Consider the following 25,074-nt stretch of genomic DNA (forward strand, 5'->3'; position numbering starts at 1 on the left):
GCATATTTCATGAAGGTAGATTTCCACCTACCATCTTGAGAAAGTGATCCTGCAAAACTAGTTGAAGGAATCATAATAGCCTAGCTACAGTAACGGAAAAGAAGGACTCAGTCACCACCACCATAACCTGAAAACAGTTTCTGAAGGAAACTGGCCTTGGTTCTGAAGCCCTTGCCTAGTCAGGGGCTCCTAGGAGTGGCTGATTGCCGAGACCATGCTTCTTATCCTTCCCCATGCCCTGAGCTCAGATGTGAGGATAGAGTGGAGGCTGGATGAAAAGTGTTATAGATGGGACAGGTAAGAACAGGGGTTAAGGGTCCCCCATCAGTTTTTATGAGAGGTGACCAAGTTTCATAGAAAAAAATTCACTATATAGGGAGGCATTTCCACCCAATACTCCAGCCAAAGTTCTTTTAATAACATGCTAGGAGTGCTAGAGATCCTTAAAAAAAAAAAAAAAGAAAGAAAGAAAAAGAAAAGAAGCCAAAATTGATGTCCTAGGAAGTCTTCTGTATTTTGTGAATGCAGGTGTTCTTCTAGGTACCCAGTACATGCAATAGGTACAAAAGAAAATACAATGTGGCAAATGAAAACACTAGGCTGCAATATATTGGTCTAAATATGAAAATTCTTCTGGTTTCAAACTGGTTAATTTTTTTTCTCATTTTGTTATATTTCCTAAAGGCAGTATTTTAGACCAGACATTCTATTATACTCAAAACCCTGTTGGAATCAATAGAGATCATTAAACTTAAATTTAGACAAGAAAAACATAATAGAAAAAGTACCACCTCTTAGGCAAATCACAATATTTCTGATCCTTAGTTTAATTAATGACAAATTATAGGAGGCAAATTCTCTAAATTCTAGCTTAAAAATCCTACTAATCTATAAAGTACCAAAAAATTAAGATGTATGACTTTATATTGCTAAACAACTCACATTTTATTTTCTGCCAAACAAAGGTGTTCTTTAAGAAGCTGAATTTCAGATTCTTTTTCTTGAAGCGCTATCTGAGACTGATATTCTTTGTCTCGATTGGCCACCAGCAAAGCTTCTAGATTCTGCATGGAGATTCTCTCATTTGTCATCTGACTCCTCAGGAGTTCAATTTCAGAACGAGCAGAATCTAACTCATTCTCCATCTGTAGAAGAAGATATCTATACTTATTCCCATTAATTCACTTAACTATTATATTATCAGAGACTCACAAAATTTTCATAATCTGTTATAAACTGGCAACTACTTTTAATGTGATTTGAAATTGTATCCCTCCTTCTTACCAAATAAACACACCACACATGTACGTATAGTATCACTTTCTCCATCTCTTTGATCATATCAGAAAATTCATTAATTTAAGAAAAGGCTTATTAATTTCAAACTGCAACCAGTTTCCACTACCAGCTTTGATATTTCTTTATATACTCCTGCAAGACTGACAGGATATCTGTGAGCACTGCTTTCTCCTGAGTTAGGTGAGCTACATACTTACAGAATGTCACTGGACTCCATAATTAAGGAATATAAGGAGTAATCTCTTATATTCTTTATAAGAGTAATCTCTTATGTTCTCTTAATATAATTAATATAATTAATTATAATTATATATATTTAATAATATAATTAAATATAATTATAATTAATACAAGGAGTAATCTCTTCTATTCTCATGCATAAACTTGTGGAAAGCTTCCTTTTGAAAATTATCTTGAGCCTTAAAATATGCTCAGTGACACAAATGTTTTTTTAAAAAGGAGGAAGAACAGTCACTAGTATTTAGAAAAAAATTACTCCTTATCTTGTAATATACGTAACAAATTCTACATGCATTAAAAAAGTTAAATCTGGCTGGGTGCGGTGGCTCAAGCCTGTAATCCCAGCACTTTGGGAGGCCGAGACAGGCAGATCACAAGGTCAGGAGATCGAGACCATCCTGGCGAACACCGTGAAACCCCGTCTCTACTAAAAAAATACAAAAAAACTAGCCGGGCGAGGTGGCGGGCGCCTGTAGTCCCAGCTACTCTGGAGGCTGAGGCAGGAGAATGGCGGGAACCCGGGAGGCGGAGCTTGCAGTGAGCTGAGATCCAGCCACTGCACTCCAGCCTGGGTGACAGAGAGAGACTCCGTCTCAAAAGAAAAAAAAAAAAAAGTTAAATGTGAAAAGGTAAGCTTTAAATTCCAGTGAAAAGAAATAAAAATGAAATTACAGGGAAGGGAGATAGGTAGGTAGGGAAATTTTCTAAGCTAGATACAATGCAAAAAAAAAGTTTGGTCACATTAAAAAAATAAACATTTTGATAGTCAATATAAACTTAACCAAAATTTGAAAGGAAACAAGTGGAAGACAAACTTAGTAAATAAAATTAATAGTGTATATCTCTACTAGCATAAAGAATGCATACACACTGATGAGAAATATGAGCTGAATGATAATGATCAGAAAATCTACAAAAGGAGAAATACGATTAAATTCTAAACGTATGGGGAAAATTTACCCTTACTAGTAATCAAATAAACTAAAACAAGATGCCATTACCAGTTCAGGGCTTCTTACCTCAACGTTACTGATGTTTTGGGTTGGATAATTATTTGGAGTGGGGGCAGCACTATCCATGACAGGATGCTTAGCGGTCTCCCTGGCCTCTGCCCAGTCGACGCCACCAGCATTCCCCACTCTAGTCATGGCCATCGAAAAGGTCATTATTAAATGCACACTGGGAGCAAACGCTCTTTCAGCCGAACTGGAAAAACTCTACCGAAGACACTGTTCTAGTCTATCTAATCGGCAAATGTGTTAGTTTCCGTTAATGAACATTACGTTGGGCAATGGCAATCTCGTATACTTTGCTGGCAGGAGTAGAAAATGGACCGAGGTTTTTTTGACAACAGCTTTTTTGAAATATCATTCACATGCCATCAATGATTTTTAGCATATTAACACCGTTGTACAATTGTTACTACAATCTAATGTGAGAACGTTGTCATCATCCCAAAAAGAAACTCAAGGTTGGGCATGGTGGCTAACGCCTGTAATCTCAGCACTCTGGGAGGCCAAGGTAGGTGGATTGCTTGAGCTCAGGAGTTTGAGACCAGCCTGGGCAACATGGTGAAAATCCATCGCTACAAAAAATTCAAAAACTTAGCCAGGCAAGGTGACATAGGCCTGTAGTCCCAGCTACTCAGCAGGCTGAGGTGGCAAATCGCTTGAGCCCAGGAAGTCGAGGCTACAGTGAGCCAAGATGGCGCCACTGCACTCCAGCCTCAGCCACTGAAAGAGACCCTGTCTCAAAAAAAAAAAAAAAAAAAAAGCAAAAAACAAAACAAAACAAAAAAACAACACAGAAACTTGTCTGGCCCTAGGCAACCCCTAAACTATTTTGTGTTATTTGCCTTATTCTGGATATTTCATACAAATGGAAACAAACAACGTGTATGCAGTCTTTTGTGACTGGCTTCCTTTATTAGCATAATGTTTTTTAAGAGTTATCAATGTTTTAGCAGGTATCAAAACTTCATTACTTTTATTGCCTAATAATATTCCATTGCATAGATAAATCACAGATGTATTCATGAGTTAAAAATATTTGACTTATTATACTTTGGGACTATTACAAAGAATATTGCCATAAAACTTTGTATACAAGTTTTTGTATACATGTTTTCATTCCTCTTGAATAGATGGAAGTGACATTTATGAGCTGTAAGGTAATCTAATTTTTAACACTTTGAGGAACTGCCAAAATGTTTTCCAAAGTTGCCTTACTATTTTACATTTCCACCAGCAATGTATGAGGGTTTCACTTTTTCCACATTTTTGTCAACATTTTTTATCTTCTGATTATAGCCATACTAGTGGTTGTGAAATAGTATGGTTTTGATTTGTGTTTTTTTATTAATGATGTTCAGCATCTTTTCATGTGTTTATTGGGCATTTATGTATGTTATGTAGAGAAATGTCTATTAATATCCTTTGCCTAGCTTTTTAATTGGGTTATTAAGTTTTTTGTGTTTTGGTTTTTGAGACAAGGTCTCATTCTGTCACCCAGGCTGGAGTGCAGTGATACGAAGATGGCTCACTGAAGCAAACCTCCCACCTCAGGCTCTCAAGTCACTGGGAATACAACTGCACACCACCCCACCTAGTTAATTTTTGTATTTTTTGTAGAGATGGGTTTTTGCCATGTTGCCCAGGCTGGTCTTGAACTCCCGGGCTCAAGCGATTCTCCTGTCTCAGCCTCCCAAAATGCTAGGATTACAGGCATGAAACACAGCTATATATTTTGAATATCAATCTCTTATCAGATATACGGTTTGCAAATATTTTCTCACACCTTGTGCACCGTCTTGTCACTTTCTTGATATCATTTGCAGCACAGGTTTTTTTAAATTTTGATCAAGTCTACTTAATCTATTTATTCTTTTTTTTTGTTTGTGTTTTTGATGTGTATTTAAGAAAGTGCTGCCTAACCCAAGGTCACAAAGATTTACTTCTGTATTTTCTTCTTAGTATAGTTTTTACTGTTACATATAGCGCTATGATTCATTTTCAGTTAATCTTTGCATGTGATCCAACTTCATTCTTTTCCAAAGAGATGTTAGGTTGTCCCAATGCCATTTGCTAAAAATACTATGCTTTCCTCATTGAATTGTCCTAGCACCTGTATTTCGAAAAATCTTTTGGGCACAAATGTATAAACCATTTCTGGACTCCGAATTCTGTTCCATTAACCTCTATGTCTTTCCTTATGCTAGTGCCACACTGTCTTGATTACTTTAGTTTTGCAGCCAGTTTTGAAATCAGGAAGTGTGAGTCTCCTAACTTTGCTTTTCTTTTTCAAGATTGTTTTGGCTGTTCACTTGCACTTCCATATGAATTTTAGATCAGTTTGACAATTTCTACAAAGAAGACACCTGGGATTCTGATAAGCATTGCATTAAATTTGTGGATGAGTTTTGGGAGTAATGCCATCTTAACAATGATAAGTGTTCAGACCCATGAACGTGGGATGTTTCCCTTTATTCAGGTCTCCTTTAATTTCTGCTGACGATGTTCTGTAGTTTTGTAAAGTACAAGTATTTGTCTTTTTTTATTTAGTTTTTATTTTTTTAGACAGAGTCTTGCTCTGTCACCAGGTGGAGTGCAGTGACATAATCTTGGCTCACTGCAACCTCTAACTCCCCAGTTCAAGTGATTCTCCTGCCTCGGCCTCCCAAGTAGCTGGGATTACAGGCATGCGCCACCACGCCCAGCTAATTTTTGTATTTTTAGTAGAGATGGGGTTTCACCATGTTAGCCAGGATGGTCTTGATCTCCTGACCTCATGATCCGCCTGCCTCGGCCTCCCAAAGTGCTGGGATTACAGGCATGAACCACCGTGCCCGGCCGTATTTGTCCTTTTTTAGTGCTACCCTTTTTGATGCAATTCTGTTTGACAGAATTTTTTTATTTTCATTTGTAGATTGTTCATTGTTAATGTATAGAAATAAGAAATACGATAATTGGATATTGATTTGTCCCCTACAACCCTGATGCTCATTTATTCTAATAGTTTTTTAGTGGATTCTTAGGATTTTCTATATTTCAGATCATGTCACCTGCAAACAGAGATAGTTTTACTTCTTTTCCAATCTGGATGTCTTTTATTTAATTAATATGTATTAATTGATTTTTCAGGGTTAACCAACCCAGCACTCATGGAATAAACCCTACTTGATGGTGTAAATTTCATTTTATGTGTTGTTGGATTCAGTGTTACAGTATTTTCTTGAGAATTTTTCATCTGTATTCATAAGAGATAATTGTCTGCAGTTTGATTTTCCTGTGAGGTCTTTGTCTAGCTTTGGCATCAGGGCAATAATGGCTTCATAGAATGCACTGAGAAGTGTTCTCTTCTACTTTTGGAAGAGTTTGCAAAAATTTTGGATCAATGCATCTTGAATCATTTGGAAGAACTCACAACTGAAGCCATCTGGGCCTTGGTATTACTTTATGAAAGTTTAAAAATGTCTATTTTGACCTCTTTAGGTTATAGGTTTATTCAGATTTTCTTCTTTTCCTTAAGTCAGTTTTAATAGTTTGTGTTTTTCTGGAAATTTGTTGATTTCATCTAAACATTTAATTTTTGGCATTCAGTTGTTCATAATATTCCCCATGATACTTTTTTCTGTAAGGTTAGTAGGGATGTCCCTTCTATTATTCCCGATTTTAGTAATTTGACTCTGTCACTTTGCTAAAGATTTGTCAATTTTGTTGATATTCTGAAAGAACAAGCTTGTGGCTTCTTTGATTCTCGATTGTTTTCTCTTCACCTAGTTTATGTTCTAATCTGGATTATTATTTTCATTCTTCTTGCTGTGGGTTTAGTTTGCTCCCTTTTTCCAGTGTTCTAAGTGGAAGGCTACGTTAGTGACTTAAGAGTTTTCTTCTTTTATAATATAGATAGGCATTTATAGCTATAAATTTCCCTCTAAGTACTGCTTTAGCTGCATCCTATATGTTTTGACACAGTACACATTCATTTTTACTAATCTCAGAGTATATTTTTTCCTTTGTGATTTTTCCTTTGACTCACCACTATTTGGGAGTGTGCTGCTCAATTTTCATATACTTGTGATTTTACAAAATTACCTTCTTTTATCAATCCCTAACAATTCCACTGTGGTGGGAAAACATACTATGCATAAGTTCAATCCTCTTAAATCTACTTAGGCTTTCATTATGGCCTAATGGTCTGGAGGGTCTTCCATGTTGACAAGACTATGTATTCTACTGTTGTTGGAAGAGTGTTTTATATATTTATGTTAATGCCAATTTGGTTTTTGTGTTGTTGAAATCCTGTATTTCCTCGTTGATGTTCTGCTTAGCTGCTCTCTTCATTATTAAAAGTAGGGTATTGACATCTGCAACTATTACTGTTGAACTGTTTATTTACAGCACAATACAGAAATGCTATTCCTACATAGCTGTATTTCTTCCTTCTCTCATTAGTGATATTAGTGTCTTACATTGACATCTATATATGTCACAAGTCCAATGATATATTGTTACAATTATTACTTTTAAATGTTAATAGCTTTTAAAGAAGTTGATAGAAGAAAGGACAGCAAACATATACAGTCAGACTTAGCAGCTCTTTTTTTATTTTTATTTTTGAGACAGAGTCTCACTCTGCCACACAGGCTGGAGTGCAGTGGCATGATCTCGGCTCACTGTAAGCTCTGCCTCCCAGGTTCACGCCATTCTCCTGCCACCTCCTCCCAAGTAGCTGGGATTACAGGCACCCACCACCACACCCAGCTAATTTTTTTGTATTTTTTTAGTAGAGATGGGGTTTCACCATGTTAGCCAGGATGGTATCGATCTCCTGGCCTCATGATCCGCCCGCCTCAGCCTCCCAAAGTGCTGGGATTACAGGCGTGAGCCACAGCGCCTGGACCAAAGCAGCAATTTTAAATATGTTCAAAGAAATAAAGGAAGTCATACTTAAGGAAGTAAAGTAAGGCCAAAAATAGATGAATGGAAAAAGAAAATGTGGTATATATACAAAATGGAATACTATACAGCAGCAGTCCCCAACCTTTTTGTCACCAGGAACTGGTTTCATGGAAGACAATTTTTCCATGGACAGCAGAGGGGGTGGGATGGTTTTGGGATGAAACTTTTCCACCTCTGATCATCAGGCATTAGTTGGATTCTCACAGGGAGTGTGCAACCGAGATCCCGTGCATGCGCAGTTCACGATAGGGTGCACGCTCTTATGAGAATCTCATGCCACTGCTGAGCTGGCAGGAGGTGGAGCTCAGGCAGTCATGCTCACTCACCCACCGCTCACCTCCTGCTGTGTGGCTAGGACTGGTATCAGTCTGTGGCAACAGGTATGGGCCCGGACAGGTCTGCGGCCCAAGGGCTGGGGATTCCTACTATACGGCCTTTTAAAAGAAAAAAATTCTGTCATTCATGGTGACCTGGGTGGAATTGGAAGACATTATGCTAACTGAAATAAGCCAGGCACAGAAAGACAAATACTGTATGATCTTACTTATAAGTGGAATCTAAACAAGCTGACTTTATAGAAACAGAGTAGAATGGTGGGAGGAGGAAGGATGGAGAAAGGGGAGATGTTGATCAAAGAGTCCAAAGTTTTAGTTAGACTGGAGAAATAAGTTTTGGTGATTTATTACACTGTATGGCGACCACAGTTAATAATAATCTACTGTATAATTCAAAATTGCTAAAAGATAAAATTTTAATATCACTGCAAAAAATAAGTTGATAATTTGGTTGATATGTTATTAGCTTAATTAAACCTGTCTACCATACATACATCAAATCTTTCTACATACACAGACCAAAACATCACATTGTACTCCATAAATATACACAATTATTATTTGTCAACTAAAAAAAGAAAGAAAAAAGTAAAAGAAGGAGTAATAACAGTGCCTCATCAAATAGAGACTAATAATAAGGAAATAATAAGCTGCTCTAAAAGACAGTTTCTTTTGTTTGCTTTATTTTCCTATGGATGGGCTGCATTTTCCTGGCTTTTTGAGGGTTAAATTTTTGTTGTTGAAAACTAGAAATTTTACACAATATATTGTAGCATGTCTCAATACTGATCCTCCCCATCTTGGGGCTTGTTATGGTTGGCTTATTTCCTTATTTATCTGTCTGGACTGTTTCTGTGATGTCTATTCCCCTTGCAGTAGATAGCCTCTGATGTTGCTCCTCAGGGTATGCACATAGTTACCCCATCCCCTCCCATGGGCATTTACACAGTCATTCTAGCCTCTCCCATTAGGATGACAATGGATTTAGCCAGGCTCTCTTTGATTGTCTCTCTCTGATCTCCCTGTTAAGTGTCTGGCTAGTCTGTCCCTACTGCTATCAAATCCAACTATTAGTCTCTATTAATTGCTAGCTGACTGTTCTATTTATTTTGACAATCAACTGTGGGTAACGTTGCTTCACAGTCTGATCCAGTTACATTTGATCCCTTTGAAGGGGTACTACTTCCTAACCTAAGCATTGTTGAGGTATGATTGACAAATAAAAATTATACATAGTTAAGGAATATAACATGATGTTTTGATACACACATACATTGTAAAATGATTGTCAAAATTAAGCTAACATATCCATCACCTCTCTCTCATCTAGTTACTATTGTATGTGTGTGTTAAGAACACATGAGATCTATTCACAGCAAATTTCAAGTATACAGTATATTAACTGTAGTTACCATGCTGTATATTAGATCTCCCAAACTTATTCACCTTGTAACTGAAAATTTGTACCCCTTGTCCAACGTCTCCCTTCTTCCCCTACTCCCCTTGCCCCCAACCCCTCATCACCACCATTCTACTCTCTGTCAAACTCACAGGAGAAGGGGTAGTTTTGAGGCAAGGTTTTGAGGCTTGCTCTGATCCCAGAACGGCTCTTGTTAGCTGCTGCTGTCCATGGTTCTCTATTCAACTTCTAACTGGTCTATTGTTTCCATTTTTGTTTTCATGATGTTTCCTCTTAATTGTGAAGCAGTGGCTTTTTGAAAGCTCGTTGGCTGTATGTGCCAAAATTTCCACTTGTGGGAATCCATCTTAAGGATATAATGCAAAATGTGATAAAAGTTTTATGTAAAAAAATTTTCCATGTTGTTTTTTATACAGTAATAAAAATTTTTAATTTTTTATACAGAAATGGTAAAAAGTAGAATAATCCATTTAATATATTATTTTGCAACTATGCAAAAGAACACAAAAATCTGGCTAGGAAAATAAAAGGGCCAGAAGGAAATGTACCAAAATGTCTATAGTGGGAGAAAATACCTTATTCTGGTTTTAGGTTCTGAAATCCATTGTAGCCTAAGGTGATGACTACATTTTCAAAAATCCTTTGCTTCCTTCAAAAATTATATGAGATTTTCCAAAGCACTTCTCATATGATGCCTAAGGAAATCATCCATAGCATAAGTATTCATTAAAAGATATTAAAGAAAGAACATTTGGAATTCATGCTCTCAAAATTCCTCTTGAGAAGAGTTAGTTAATAGATATACTATTAATTTAGAGATAGAAAATCAAGACCAGGGTATATTGTATATTATGTGAATGATATATCAACAAATATAGCTCAGTAAATATATTTTTTAAAGAAAGAAAAGCAAAGAAAACTAAGACTGACAAAAAGGTCCAGATAGTGCTTTAAACTATTTTTATAGGAGAATGAAGGTGGCAATATTGATATTTTTGACCCTAACTTCTCTTTTCTTATTTAAAATTATCTGAGTGATCTCAGGGATGGAAGGCTAGTTCAAAATTCAAAAACAATCAATGTGATCTATCATATTAATAGGCTAAATAAGAAAAATAATTGGATCTTATAAGTAGATGCTGAAAAAGCATCTGACAAAATTCAACATCCATCTATGATAAAACCTCTTAGAAATATGGGAATAGAGGGAAAATCCCTCTACTTGATAAAAAGCAACTACAAAATACTACAGATAACACTAGTGGTGAAACACTGAATGCTTTCTCTGTAATATTGGGAAGAAGGTAAGATGTACACTTTCACCATTCTTAATTGACATAGTGCTTATGTATGAAACAGTGCAAGAAGGCAAGAAAAGGTACACAGATCAGAAAAGAATAAAACTGTCTTAATTTTCAGATACAGTGGTTGTTTACCTAGAAAACCCCATGGAATCTGCAGGAAAACTCCCAGAACTACTAAGTGGATTTGGCAAGTTCATAGGATACAAGATAAACATTCAAAAATTAAAACTGTTGGCTGGGCACAGTGGCTCATGCCTGTAATCTCAGCACTTTGGAAGGCTGAGGCGAGCAGATAACTTGATGTCAGGAGTTTGAGACCAGCCTGGGAAACATGATGAAACCCTGTCTCTACTAAATACACAAAAATTAGCTGGGTGTGGTGGCACATGCCTGTAATCCCAGCTACTTGGGTGGCTGAGGCAGAAGAATCACTTCAACCCAGGAGGTGGAGGTTGCAGTGAGCCAAGATCGTACCACTGTACTCCAGTCTGGGTGACAGAGCAAGGCTCCATCTCAAATAAAATAAAATAAAATAAAATTGTTGGCTGGGCATGCTGGCTAATGCCTGTAATCCCAGCATTTTGGGAGGTTGGGGCAGGAGGATTGCCTAAGGCCAGAAGTTCAAGACCAGCCTGGGCAATATAGCAAGACCCCCATCTCTACAAAAATCAAAATATTAGCCAGGCATGGTGACACATGTCTGTAGTGCCACCTAGCTACTTAGGAGGCTGAGGTGAAAGAATTAGTTGAGCCCAGGGGTTCAAGACTGCAGTAATCTATGTGCCACTGCACTCCAGCCTGGGCGACAGAGTGAGACCCAATCTCTAAAACCAAACCAAAAGAAAACAAAAAAACAAAAATCAATTGTACTTCTACATACTAGCAAGGAACACATTGACAATGACATTAAAACTAAAATACCACTTACAATAGCTCAAAAAAAGAATACTTCTTTTCATTTTGTAGGTGGAAATCCAAAATGTACAGAACTTGCATGCTGAAAACTACACAGTTAACAAAAGAAATCAAGGAAGATCTAAATGAGACATATCACGTTCATGAAGTGGAAGCCTTAGCATAGTAAAGATGTTAATTCTCCCCAAGTTAATGCAATTTTAATGCAATTCCTATCAAAATTCAAGCAGGATTTTTGTAGATATAAAAAGATTATTCTAAAATTTATGTGAAAAATCAAAGAGACTAGAATACCTAAAACAATTTTGAAAAAAAAAAAAAGGAATAAAGCAGATGAACCTAAATTAAAGACTTAATATATAACTACAGTAACCAAAATTCTGTGGTATTGGGGGAAAGATAGATATATAGGTAAATGTAAAAGAATAGAAAACCAAGAAATAGACTCACACACAAATATACCCAATTGATTTTTCACAAGAGTACAAAATCAATTCAATGGCAGAAAGATAGCTTTTTAAACAAATGGTACAGAAGCAGTTGGATATTCATAGGCAAAAAAAAAAAAAAAAAAAAGAGAGAACCTCTATGTCAACCTCACACTTCACACAGAATTAACTCAAAATGGGTCACGGAATTAAATGTGAAAAATAAAACTATAAAACATTTAGAATAAGAAGTAGGAAAATCTTTGGAATTTAGAGCTATAGTAAATAATTTTTAGACTTAAAGCCAAAAGCACAATCCATAAAAGGAAAATTTATAAATGCGACTTCATCAAAACTGAAAACTTTTTATCTGAGAAAGACCCTGTTAAAGAGGAAAAAACCACAAGCCACATACTTAGTGAAAGAAAATATTTGCAAACCACATATCTGATAAAGCAGGAGTTCCCTAGCCTCTGGGCCACAGACCGCTACCAGTCTGTGGTCTGTTAGGAACCGAGCACAGCACAGCAGGAGGTGAGTGGCAGGTGAGCCAGCAAAGCTTCATCTGTATTTACAACTGCTCCCCATCACTCGCATTACTGCCTGAACTCCGCCTCCTGTCAGATCTGCAGCAGCGTTAGATTCTCATAGGAGTGGAACCCTACTGTGAACTACACAGGCAAGGGATCTGGGTTGTGCACTCTTTAAAAGAATCTAATGCCTGCTGATCTGAGGTGGAGCTGAGGCACTGATGTTAGCTCTGGGCAGCTGCTGCAAATATAGATTAACATTAGCAGAGAGGGTTGGCTGCACAGAGACTTGAATAAATCAATTGCTTGCAGACTCATATCAAAACCCTATCGCTGGCCGGGCGCGGTGGCTCAAGCCTGTAATCCCAGCACTTTGGGAGGCCGAGACGGGCGGATCACGAGGTCAGGAGATAGAGACCATCCTGGCTAACACGGTGAAACCCCGTCTCTACTAAAAAATACAAAAAAAACTAGCCGGGCGAGGTGGCGGGTGCCTGTAGTCCCAGCTACTCGGGAGGCTGAGGCAGGAGAATGGCATAAACCCGAGAGGCGGAGCTTGCAGTGAGCTGAGATCGCGCCACTGCACTCCAGCCTGCGTGACAGAGCGAGACTCCGTCTCAAAAAAAGAAAAAAAGAAAAAAAAAAGAAAAAAAAAAACCCTATCGCTGAGTGGCAAGTGACAATTAAGTTGCATCTGGTGGTAGGCTTTATAGTGGCAAGTGAGTTGATGTGCTTCAATTGTACAGTTGCATCTGGCGGCAGGCTTTAAGTCAGAGTCTGACACTTATTTTAGTCTGCAGGTGGCCCGCCCATTTTTTTATTCGCCACTTCCATCCGTGTCTCTTTCCTGCACGGAGTACTTGCCTCAGTCACAGTTTTGGCAAGCCCACAAGCCAACCCTAGCCAAAATGAGTAAAAAACAAACATCACCAGAGAGCTCCTTTGAAAAAGGCAAAAGACCCAATGATGAGGCAGCAGAAGACTCTAAGACTGTCAAGAAAAGGAAAGCTGCATTTAAAAGAAGATACCGAGTCCTACTTAAATTACAGGTTCATTGCAACAGGTGATTCACATTCTCCAAGTCTGCTTTGTATAATGTGGTAACCGGCTATCCAGTGAAATCATGAAACCTTCAAAACTGCTTTGCCACGTGGAGACCAAGCACCCTGTATTAAAAGACAAGCTTTGGAGTTTTTCAAAAGAAAAAAAAATGTGAACACAAAGAACAGAAGTAATTATTAAAGACCACCACTTCATCGAATGTGTCTCCACTGAGAGCATCATTTTTAGTGGCTAAACACGTTGCTAATGCTAAGAAGCCCTTTGCTATTGGTGGAGAGTTGATCCTGCATACTGATAAGGATATATGTCATAAAATTTTAGGAGAGGCCGAAGTTCAAAAGGTGATAGTGTTCATCTTTTGACTAGCACCAATAACTAGATGAATTGATGAAATAACAGAAGATATTGCAACACAATTGTTAGAGAGGATTAATGAGTCACCATGGTATGCAATCCAGGTTGATGGGTCTACCGATGTTGACAGCAAGGCAACAATGCTTGTTTCTGTGTGACATATTTTTCAGGAGCATGTGCAGGAAGATATGTTATGCGCACTTTTGTTGCCAACCAACATCACAGTTGCAGACTACTCAAGTCTTTGAATGATGACATATCAGGAAAACTAAATTGGTCATTTTGTGTCAGTATATGCACAGATGCAGTGGTTGCCATGGCTGGATGGCTGTCTGATTTCATTACTTGGGTCAAAGAGGTCACCTCTGAATGTGAGTCTACACACTGTGTCATCTATAGAGAAATGCTGGCTATCCAAAAAATATCACCTGAACTTAATGTTTTGCAGGATGTGATTAAAATTATTAGCCACGTTAAAGTGCATGCCCTTAACTCACGTCTGTTCGCATAGCTCTGTGAAGAGATGGATGCAGAGCAAACATGTCTTCTCTTACACACAGAAGTGAGATGACTTTCTAAAGGTGTATCACTGGCCAGAGTTTCTGAGTTACGAGAGCAACTCCAGGGAGTTCTTTTAGAAAATGTCGCCACTGGAAGCACATTTCAGTGACACAGAATGCGTCTCAAAACTTGCTTACTTGTGTGACCTATACAACCTGCTCAACAAACTCCATTTGTCACTTCAGCGGAGAATGACAACTGCGTTCAAGTTGGCAGATAAAGTGGCCGCGTTCAAAGCTAAACTGCTGTAATCCCAGCACTTTGGGAGGCCAAGGCAGGCAGATCACTTGAGGTCAGGAGTTTAAGACCAGCCTGGCCAACATGGTGAAATACTGTCTTACTAAAAATACAAAAATCAGCCAGGTGTGGTGGCACGCACCTGTAATCCCAGCTACTTGGGAGGCTGAGGCAGGAGAATCGCTTGAACCTGGGAGGCGGAGGCTGCAGTGAGCTGAGATCGCGCCACCACACTCCAGCCTGGGTGACAGAGTGAAAACAAAACAAAACAAAACAAAACAAAGCCAAACTGGAATATTGGAGGCAACAAGTAAATCCTGGGATCTTTGACATGTTTCAAACATTGGCGGAGATTTTGAAGGAGGGTGAGCCAGGGCCTTCTTTCTCCCAGTTGGTGTATGATCACCTATCTCAGCTTTCAAAAGAGTTTGAGCATTATTTCCCAATCACAAAAGACCCCTGGACTTGGAAGGAATGGATCTGCAACCCATTTGTGAATATGCCAGGTGAATCGACTTTGTCAGTGCCAGAAGAGGATCAACTGCTTGAGATCACAAATGATGGTGGCTTTAAAAGTACGTTGAGACAATTTCAAATCTCCATCCGTTCTGGATTAAAGTCGAGGCAGAATAACCTGAGGTTGCCACAAAAACACTGAAAAGCCTGCTTCCGTTTCCAACATCCTATCTTTGTGATGCAGAGTTTTCTACGGTGACAGCAACCAAAATGAGATTACAGAGTAGACTGGACTTAAGCAACATCTTTCGGGCGTCACTGTCTCGTATCACCCCCAGATGGGACTGTCTAGTTGCAGGAAAAGAAGCTCAGGACTCCCAATCATTTTACATTGGGGTGAGTTGCATAATGATTTCATTATATATCACAATATAATAATAACAGAAATCAGTGCACCATAAATGTAATGTACTTGAATCATCCTGAAACCATCCCCTATCACCCACCCAGTGTGTGGAAAAACTGTCTTCCATGAAACTGGTCCCTGGTGCCAATAAGGTTGGGGGCTGCTGTGATAAAGAACTAGTATGTAGAATAAAGAACCCTCCATACTGAACATTAAAAAAGACATCTATCCAATGAGAACATGGACAAAAGACAAAGAGACGTTTCACTGTAGAAGATATAGAGATGGCGAACAACCACACAAAGAGAATTTCAATTTCATTAGTCATTAAGGAAATACACATTAAAACTACCATGATAAAGTACTGTACACATTTCAGAATGGCAAAATTAAAAAACAGTGGCAACAGCAAATGCTGGCAAGGATGTGGAGAAACGAGGTCACTCATACATTCTTGGTGGGAATGCAAAATGGTACAGATACCTGGGAAGACAGGTTGGCACTTGGCTAAAAAATTAATCCTGCAACTAACACAAGAACCCAAAATTGTGCTCCTGGGGATTTACAGAGAAATGAAAACTTATGCTCATACAAAAACCTAAACATTTCATTTGTAATATCCAAAAACTGGAAATAACTCAGACATTCTTCCGTGGGTAAATGGTTAAACGAACTGTGTTACACCAACAGGATGAACATTCTTCTGTAATAAAAAGGAATGAACTATTGACACATTCAACAACCTGGATGAATCGCTAGAGAATTATGCTGAGTGAAAAAAGCCAATCCCAAAAGGTTACATATTGTATTATTCCATTTATGTAATATTCATGAAATGACAAAATTATAGAAATGGAAGACAGATTAATGATTGCCAGGAATTAAGGAGGGTTTGGGGATAGGAGAGAAGTAGACAGGGCTACAAAAGGGCATCACAATGGTTCCTGTGATGGAAACGCTCTGCATCACCCTAAATCAATGTCAAATATCTAATAGAGTATTGCAATATATATACTTTTTCAAGATATTACCATTGGGCAAAACCAGGTAAAGGGTACACAGGATCTCTCTATACTATTTCTTACGATTGCATGCAAATCTACCATTATATCCCAAAATCAAAAGTTTAATCTAGAAGAAAACTATCTGAGTACCTCCTATATACATATTACAGCTAAAAAGAATACAAAAATAAATAGGATGGTTGAGATTGTTGCTTTGAGGAGATAAAGATGCAGACGTAAATAATTAAATTCCAAAGCAAAATAAAAGAAAAAAGATTAATGTCAGGGTAACTTAAAGTACTTTGGAAACAGGAAGTAAGCTACAAAACTTGGAGTAAACATCTTTAAAATTTTTTAAATTAATATAAATCATTATCAAGATTTATATATAGTTTTGCTAAGGGCAATGATTTCAAAACTTTAAGAAGATTACTAGAATATACCCTACTTGGTCATAGTGTATTTTTTAATAACCTTTCGTGTGACATGTTCTGATATTTCTACTTCATTTTGTGTCAGAGTAACAGGTAAGACTTTTCCAATTTAAAAACATCAGTAAAAAAGTGTAAAGGATGTATTATTTGAAATTTTTTCTTTTTTTTTTTTTTAGACGGAATTTCGCTCTTGTTGCCCAGGCTGGAGTGCAATGGCACGATTCTTGGCTCACGGCAACCTCCGCCTCCTGGGTTCTAGCAATTCTCCTGCTTCAGCCGCCCGAGTAGCTGGGACTACAGGCACGCGCCACCACGCCCAGCTAATTTTTGCATTTTCAGTAGAGACAGGGTTTCTCCACGTTGGTCAGGCTGGTCTCAAACTCCTGACCTCAGGTGATCCACCTGCTTTGGCCTCCCAAAGTGCTGGGATTACAGGCGTGAGTCACTATGCACAGCCTGTTTGAATTTTTATAGTGAGTACCTATTCTTGAGTTACTTTCATTATTAAAATGTTTTTGTTTTGTTTTTTTTTTGAGACTGAGCCTCGCTCTGTCACCCAGGCTGGAGTGCAGTGGCCGGATCTCTGCTCACTGCAAGCTCCGCCTCCCGGGTTCACACCATTCTCCTGCCTCAGCCTCCCGAGTAGCTGGGACTACAGGCGCCCGCCACCTCGCCCGGCTAGTTTTTTTGTATTTATAGTAGAGACGGGGTTTCACCGTGTTAGCCAGGATGGTCTCGATCTCCTGATCTCATGATCCGCCTGCCTCGGCCTCCCAAAGTGCTGGGATTACAGGCGTCAGCCACCGCGCCCGGCCTAAAATGTTCTTATTTAAATAAAAGATAATTTGAAGAGTGAGAATTCCAGCATATACCACTTCATTAAAACATTAACAGTGGCCCTTACAGAAACAAACTAGATACATGATTCTCAAATACATTATCCAACTGCAGACTAACAAAATAAAAGGTTTGGCCGGGCGCGGTGGCTCACACCTGTAATCCTAGCACTTTGGGAGGCCGAGGTGGGAGGATCACGAGGTCAGGAGATCGAGGCCTACCATCTTGGCCAAAATGGTGAAACCCCATCACTACTAAAAATACAAAAATTAGCTGGACGTGGTGGCAGACGCCTGTAATCCCAGCTACTTGGGAGACTGAGGCAGGAGAATCACTTGAACCAGGGAGCTGGAGGTTGCAGTGAGCTGAGATCGTGCCACTGCACTCCAGCCTGGCGACAGAGTGAGACTCCATCTCAAAAATTAAAAAATAAAAGTTCAATAGGGTTTGGCAGTAACAGAAATTTAAACATGACCAAAATTTTCCACTATTTCAAATACACTATGCATCTTCTACACATACTTTAAAATTTGGGCTCTATCTCCCCAGCCACTTCCTCCCGTGCAAGCTACACTAGCCATTACAAAGTACTTATTATTCACTCCATACCCTTGCCTGTGTTGTTTTCCCATTTGAATGGGATGCCTCATTCCTTTAGAGCTCCTCAGTATCTCCTTGTGTACTCCTCCCTGATATTCCTGGGCTGAATAGAAATTTCCTCTATAAAGCTTTTAGTGTCTCTTATTAATATATCATTCATTACGAATTACTTGTATGTCAGTGGGAAGTCCCTGAGGACGGGAACCTATATCTTTTGAAAATTATACTCCCAGTGGCAAGTACGATGTCAGGCACAAAGTAGATACAATCAACTGAGTTACAGTTAAAAGAACCCGGCCAATTAATAAATAAATTTAGCTTAAAAGAATATCATTAAAGTTAAAATTTAGCTAAATAAACCTCAACCTCGTGGTTCTTTGCTGATCGCTATGTCAGTGTGTTTTATGATTCTGCCGGCTAAAAGTAAATGCAAATCACACGCTCAAAGGAAGAGTTTTTGTTACAGTCTTAAGCTGTTTGGAATACAGCTGTCATAAACTAACCTCTTGGATTTTAAAAGTAAAAAAATAAACTCTAAGTTCAAAGACATGGCCTGATGTAATATTACATAAAAAAGAACTTATTTTTCCAAAATTATACTAACTTTACAGTAACAGCCATTTTAAAGAAGATTTTAAAAATATATTACATACCATTTCTATTTCTTGATCTTTAGCAACCAGCTGTCGATTAAGAAGTTCTTTGCTTGAGTCAAGTTTAATACAGAGTTCCCTAGTAGAAGACAAATCTGCAAGAGCGGACACTTTTTCAAACTGAACCTTCTGAAGCTCCTCTTCCATTTTTACAACAGACTTATGTAAGGTAGAAATCTGGGACTTGTAAGACCTTTCTGCATTTAAGTGCTGTAAGAATAAAATTATATATATATATATGTATGTATACATACATATTAAACTGGAAGAAAACTACAACATAGAAAAACAAAGTGGGGCAAATCTAAGAATAGTGCATTTAGCTTGTATGAAGTTTTAGATAATATAGGTGGTAACAATATGTACAAAACACTCTAATATAAATTCAGGTTTTTATTTTTTTTACATAATTCACGAGCAGGGTGGTCAACTGGTCATTCTTTTTAACGTACTTAGGAAAAAGAAACTTTTCCCACTGAAAAGTCTCCAGCCCCAAAGCTAGTTGAGATATATCATTTGACCAACTATATTAGCCAGTTTCAATTATTTTATACTACAAATGCTACTGTTGTTGTTAAAAACAAAAATGCTAGCCACTGTCTTATTCACAACACCTGTTTCTGAATTCTTGACTGGCATGTTGATTTCAATCATGATGTCATAAAATGAAAACTGATAACTCTTTAATACCTCTGAGGGAAAAAGACTAAGGGCAAGTATAAATGAAGTATATATCCACATTATAGGAAAAAAGAGCATGTTTTTAAAACTATGAGATTCAAGTTACATAAATGCTTTCGAATGTTCAAGATAATTCCACCCCCACCCTTTTCTTTTAGAAAAATGTCTTATGTAAGTGCACTGCCACCTACAGAGAAGTATTTGTTTGCGATAATGTGAAGACAAGAGGAACTGAGAGGCAAATACATTTATGTGTTTTTACAAGTGATTTCACAAGTGTAAAGCACTATAATTTGCTCCCACTATAAGTTATTTGGCCATAATTCACTCCTACTTTTTCTCTATCTCTTCCCTTCCTTCCTCACTCACTCTTTCTTATTCTTCAAGCCAACTTTTTATCCATCCTTCCATCCACCCACCCATTCATCACATATTTATTGAATATACACTCCGTTCCAGTCACTGTACATATTCAATGGTAAGTGGTATCTGCTCTAATGAAACATCCAGACTACTAGAGGAGTCATATATTAATAATGATACAAATAACTATATAAATACATAAAAAGAAAATATAATTAATACCCTAAGAGAAAAAACAAAATGGAATCATATAACATGCTCAATTAAAACCAAAAAAGGCAGAAGAGCAGCTGAAGACTAAACAAATGAACAGTGCAATAAGTATACTTATAAATATGGGAAATATTAATCCAACTATAATTACTTTAACTATGACTAATCTATATACCCCAATTAAGACAAATGGTCAGAGTGGATAAGAAAACAAGATCTACTTATTTATCTACAATAAATTAATATTAATATTTAAATGTTAATGCTAATAAAAGGAAAGTTAGGGTAGCTACATTAATACCAGACAAAGCAAATTTCAGAGAAAGGAAAATTGTCAGTAATAAAGAGAGGGCATGACATAATGATTGCAGAAAGTTAATTTTCAAAGAAGACATAACAAACCTTAATGTGTATGTCCCTAACAACATGCCAACATATGTGAGGCAAAAAAATTGATAAGATGGCAAGGAGAGATACTATTCTAGATTACTATTACAGATTATTATTGGAGAATGCAACACCCATGTATCAGTAATTGACAGACCAAGCAGGCAGAAAGTCAGCAAGGATACAATTCAGCTAAATACCATTATCAATCAATTGGTTCTTAATATTTATAGAGTACTTTATCCAAAAACAGCAGAATACACATTATTTTCTTTTTCTTTTAAATTATACTTTAAGTTCTAGGGTACATATGCAAAATGTGCAGGTTTGTTACACATGCATACATGTGCCATGTTGGTGTGCTGTACCCATTAACTCGTCATTTACATTAGGTATATCTCTTAATGCTATCCCTCCCCGCTCCCCCTGCCATGACAAGCCCTGGTGTGTGATGTTCCCCTTCCTGTGTCCAAGCGTTCTCATTGTTCAATTCCCACCTATGAGTGAGAACATGTGGTGTTTGGTTTTTTGTCCCTGCAATAGTTTTCTCAGAATGATGGTTTCTGGCTGCATCCACGTCCCTACAAAGGACATGAACTCATCCTTTTTTATGGCCGCATAGTATTCCATGGTGTATATGTGCCACATTTTCTTAATCCAGTCTATCACTGATGGACATTTGGGTTGGTTCTAAGTCTTTGCTATTGTGAATAGTGCCGCAATAAACATACGTGTGCATGTGTCTTTATAGCAGCATGATTTATAATCCTTTGGGTACATACCCAGTAATGGGATGGCTGGGTCATATGGTACTTCTAGATCTAGATCCTTGAGGAATCGCCACACAGTCTTCCACAATGATTGAACTAGTTTACAGTTCCACCAACAGTGTAAAAGTGTTCCTATTTCTCCACATCCTCTCCAGCACCTGTTGTTTCCTGACTTTTTAATGATCGCCATTCTAACTGGTATGAGATGATATGCCATTGTGGTTTTGATTTGCATTTCTTGGATGGCCAGTGATGATAAGCTTTTTTTCACGTGTCTGTTGGCTGCATAAATGTCTTCTTTTGAGAAGTGTCTGTTCTGTTCTTTGCCCACTTTTTGATGGGGTTGTTTGTTTTCTTCTTGTAAATTTGTTTGAGTTCTTTGTAGGTTCTGGATATTAGCCCTTTGTCAGATGAGTAGATTGCAAAATTTTTCTCCCATTCTTTAGGTTGCCTGTTCACTCTGAGGGTAGTTTCTTTTGCTGTGCAGAAGCTCTTCAGTTTAATTAGATCCCATTTGTCAATTTTGGCTTTTGTTGCCATTGCTTTTGGTGTTTTAGACATGAAGTCCTTGCCTGTGCCTATGTCCTGAATGGTATTGCCTAGGTTTTCTTCTAGGGTTTTTATGGTTTTAGGTCTAACATTTAAGTCTTTAATCCATCTTGAATTAATTTTTGTATAAGGTGTAAGAAAGGGATCCAGTTTCAGTTTTCTACATATGGCTAGCCAGTTTTCCCAGCACCATTTATTAAATAGGGAATCCTTTCCCCATTTCTTGTTTTTGTCAGGTTTGTCAAAGATCGGTACACATTACACATTCTTTACAAGCTCACATGCAACATTCACTAAGATAGACCACATATGCCCTATTAAAACACATCTGAACACACTTAAAAGAGCAAAAATCATACAAAGTACACTCTCAGACCACAATGGAGTTGAACTAGAAATACATTAACAGAAGGATCGTTGGAAAGTCCCAAAATATTTAGAAATTTAACAACATACTTCTAAATAACACATAGGTCAAAGAAGAAATCACAAAAAAAAGTTAGAATATTTTTGAATGACATAAACATTAAAATATAACTTACCAAAATTTGTGGCATGTAGTTAAAGCAGTACTTACAAGAAATTTGTAGCACTGAGTGCACATATTAGAAAAGAAGGAATATCTGAAATTAATAACCTGGCTGGGAGTGGTGGCTCACACCTGTAATCCCAGCACTTTGGGTGGCCGAGGCAGGTGGATCGCCTGAGGTCAGGAGTTTGAGACCAGCCTTGTCAACATAGTGAAACCCCGTCTCCACTAAAAATACAAAAAATTAGCTGGGCATGGTGGCAGGCACCTGTAATCCCAGCTACTCAGGAGACTGAAGCAGAAGAATCACTTGAACCTGGGAGGTGGAGGTTGCAGTGAGCCGAGATCCTGCCATCGCACTCCAGCCTGGGCAACAAGAGCGAAACTCTGTCTCCAAACAAACAAACAAACAAAAAATAACCTAAGCTTCTACCTTAAGAAACTAGGAAAAAGAAGAACATATTAAATCCAAAAAAGAAAAAAAAAAAAAGCAGATGTATTAGTGTGTTTTGAGTTGCTGTAAAAGAATACCTGAGACTGTGTAATTTATTTAAAAAAAGAGTTTATTTCACTCATGGTTTTACCAGCTGTACAAGAAGCATTGTGCCAGCATCTGCTCCTGGGGAAGGCCTTGGGAAGCTTTTATTGATGGTGGAAGGCAAATGGGGAGGAGGTGTGTCACATACCAAAACAGTGAGCAAGGGAGAGAGAAAAGAGGTCTCAGGTACCTTTTTTTTTTTTTTTTTTTTTTTTTCCTGAGACAAAGTCTCACTCCATTGCCCAGGCTGGAATGCAGTGGTACGATCTCTGCCAACTACAACCTCTGCCTCCCAGGTTCAAGCAATTCTCATGCCTCAGTCTCCCAAGTAACTGGGATTACAGGTGTGTGTCATCATGCCCTGCGCATTTTTGTATTTTTAGTAGAGATGGGGTTTTGCTATGCTGGCCTGGCTGGTCTCGAACTCCTGGCCTCAAGTGATCCATCCTCCTAGGCCTCCCAAACTGCTGGGATTACAGGCGTAAGCCACAAGTCCGGCCCCAGATACCTTTTAACAACCAGATCCCATGTCAACCCATTACCCTGGGGAGATCATCAAGCCATTCATGAGATCTGCCTCCACGATCCAAACACCTCCCACTAGACCCCATCTCCAACATTTAGAGATCACGCTTCACCATGAAATTTGGAGAGAACAAACATCCAAACTACATACACAGAAGAAAAGAAAAATAAGAGCAGAAATCCATGAAACTGAAAACAGGAAATTAATAGAGTAAATCAAAGAAATCAAAAGTTGGTTCCTTTAAAAGATCAATAAAACTGATGCACACATGGGCAGGCTAATCAAGAAAAGATTACTAATATTGAAATAAAAGAGAAGCCATTACTACTGACTATATGGACATAAAAATAATAATAAAGGAATATTATTAATAACTCTATGCCCACAAATTTGATAACTTAGATCTAATGGACCAATTTCTTGAAAATAGTACAAATGATTTATCCTAATACCAAAACCAGAGAAAGACACTACAAGAAATACAAATTATAGACTAATATCTCTCAGAAAAATACATGCAAAAATCTTCAACAAGATATTAGGAAATTAAATACAATAAAGCCTAAAAAGACTTATACACCATGACCAAGTACAATTTATTTCAGATATTCAAAGCTGATTCAACATTCAAAAATAAGTTGATGTAATCCATCACATCAACAGGTTAACAAAATCATATACTCACATCCATAGATACAGAAAAAGCATTTGACAAAATTCAATATTCATTCATGACAAAAACTGTCAACAAAGTAGGAATAGAGGAGAATTCTCAATTTGATAAAGAAAATCTCAAAAAACCTACAGCTAACATTAGACAATGATAAGAAACTAGACGTTTTTCCTCTAAGATTGGGAACAAGGCAAGAATGTCTTCTTTCAACAGTTCTATTCGACATATTTCTAGAAGTCCTAGATAATTCATATGATTTGGATCTGTGTTCCCACTTAAATCTCATGTCCCGTTATAATCCTCAATGTTGGAGGTGGGGCATCATGGGAAGTGACTGAATCCTTCATGAATGGCTTATCACCATCCCCTTGGTGCTGTTCTCATGATGGTGAGTGAGTTCTCATAAGATCTGGTTGTTTAAAAGTGTGTAACACCTTCCCTGCCCTATCTCTTCCTCCTGCTCTGGCCATGTGATGTGCCTGCTCCCATTCTGGCTTCTGCTATGAGTAGTTTCCTGAGGCCACCCCAGAAGCACAGCAGAAGCCACTGTGTTTCCTGTAGAGCATGCGGAACCATTAGCCAATTAGAGCTCTTTTCTTTATAAATTACCCAGTCTCAGGTATTTTTAAAATAAGAATGTGAGAACTAATACAGAAAACTGGTACTGATTAGGGCATTGCTATAAAAATCCCTGAAAATGTGGCAGCAGCTTTGTAATTGGGTAACTGGCAGAAGTTGGAAGAGTGTAGAGGACTCAGAAGAAGACAGGAAGATGAGGGAAAGTTTGGAACTCCCTAGAGACTTGTTAAA

At 37.9% G+C, this 25,074-nt stretch overlaps 1 protein-coding gene across 19 annotated transcripts in view; it reads right to left on the reverse strand.

The window, feature by feature from the left end:
• Window positions 1–25,074, reverse strand: part of TSGA10 (testis specific 10) — a 149,999-nt gene that overhangs the window by 21,460 nt on the left and 103,465 nt on the right. For 17 of the 19 annotated variants that reach the window (XM_028832222.2, XM_028832218.2, XM_028832216.2 and 14 more), the window contains 2 exons: window positions 19,036–19,245; window positions 943–1,145 (listed from right to left, as the gene is read on the reverse strand). In XM_028832222.2, coding sequence (XP_028688055.1) covers window positions 943–1,145; window positions 19,036–19,245 — 413 coding nt within the window. The remainder of the gene's footprint in view (window positions 1–942; window positions 1,146–19,035; window positions 19,246–25,074) is intronic. The other 2 variants (XM_028832211.2, XM_077958856.1) reach the window with 1 other exon arrangement.

Source organism: Macaca mulatta, chromosome 13 (genome assembly GCF_049350105.2).
Source record: "Macaca mulatta isolate MMU2019108-1 chromosome 13, T2T-MMU8v2.0, whole genome shotgun sequence".
In the NCBI taxonomy this organism is placed as follows: domain Eukaryota; kingdom Metazoa; phylum Chordata; class Mammalia; order Primates; family Cercopithecidae; genus Macaca; species Macaca mulatta.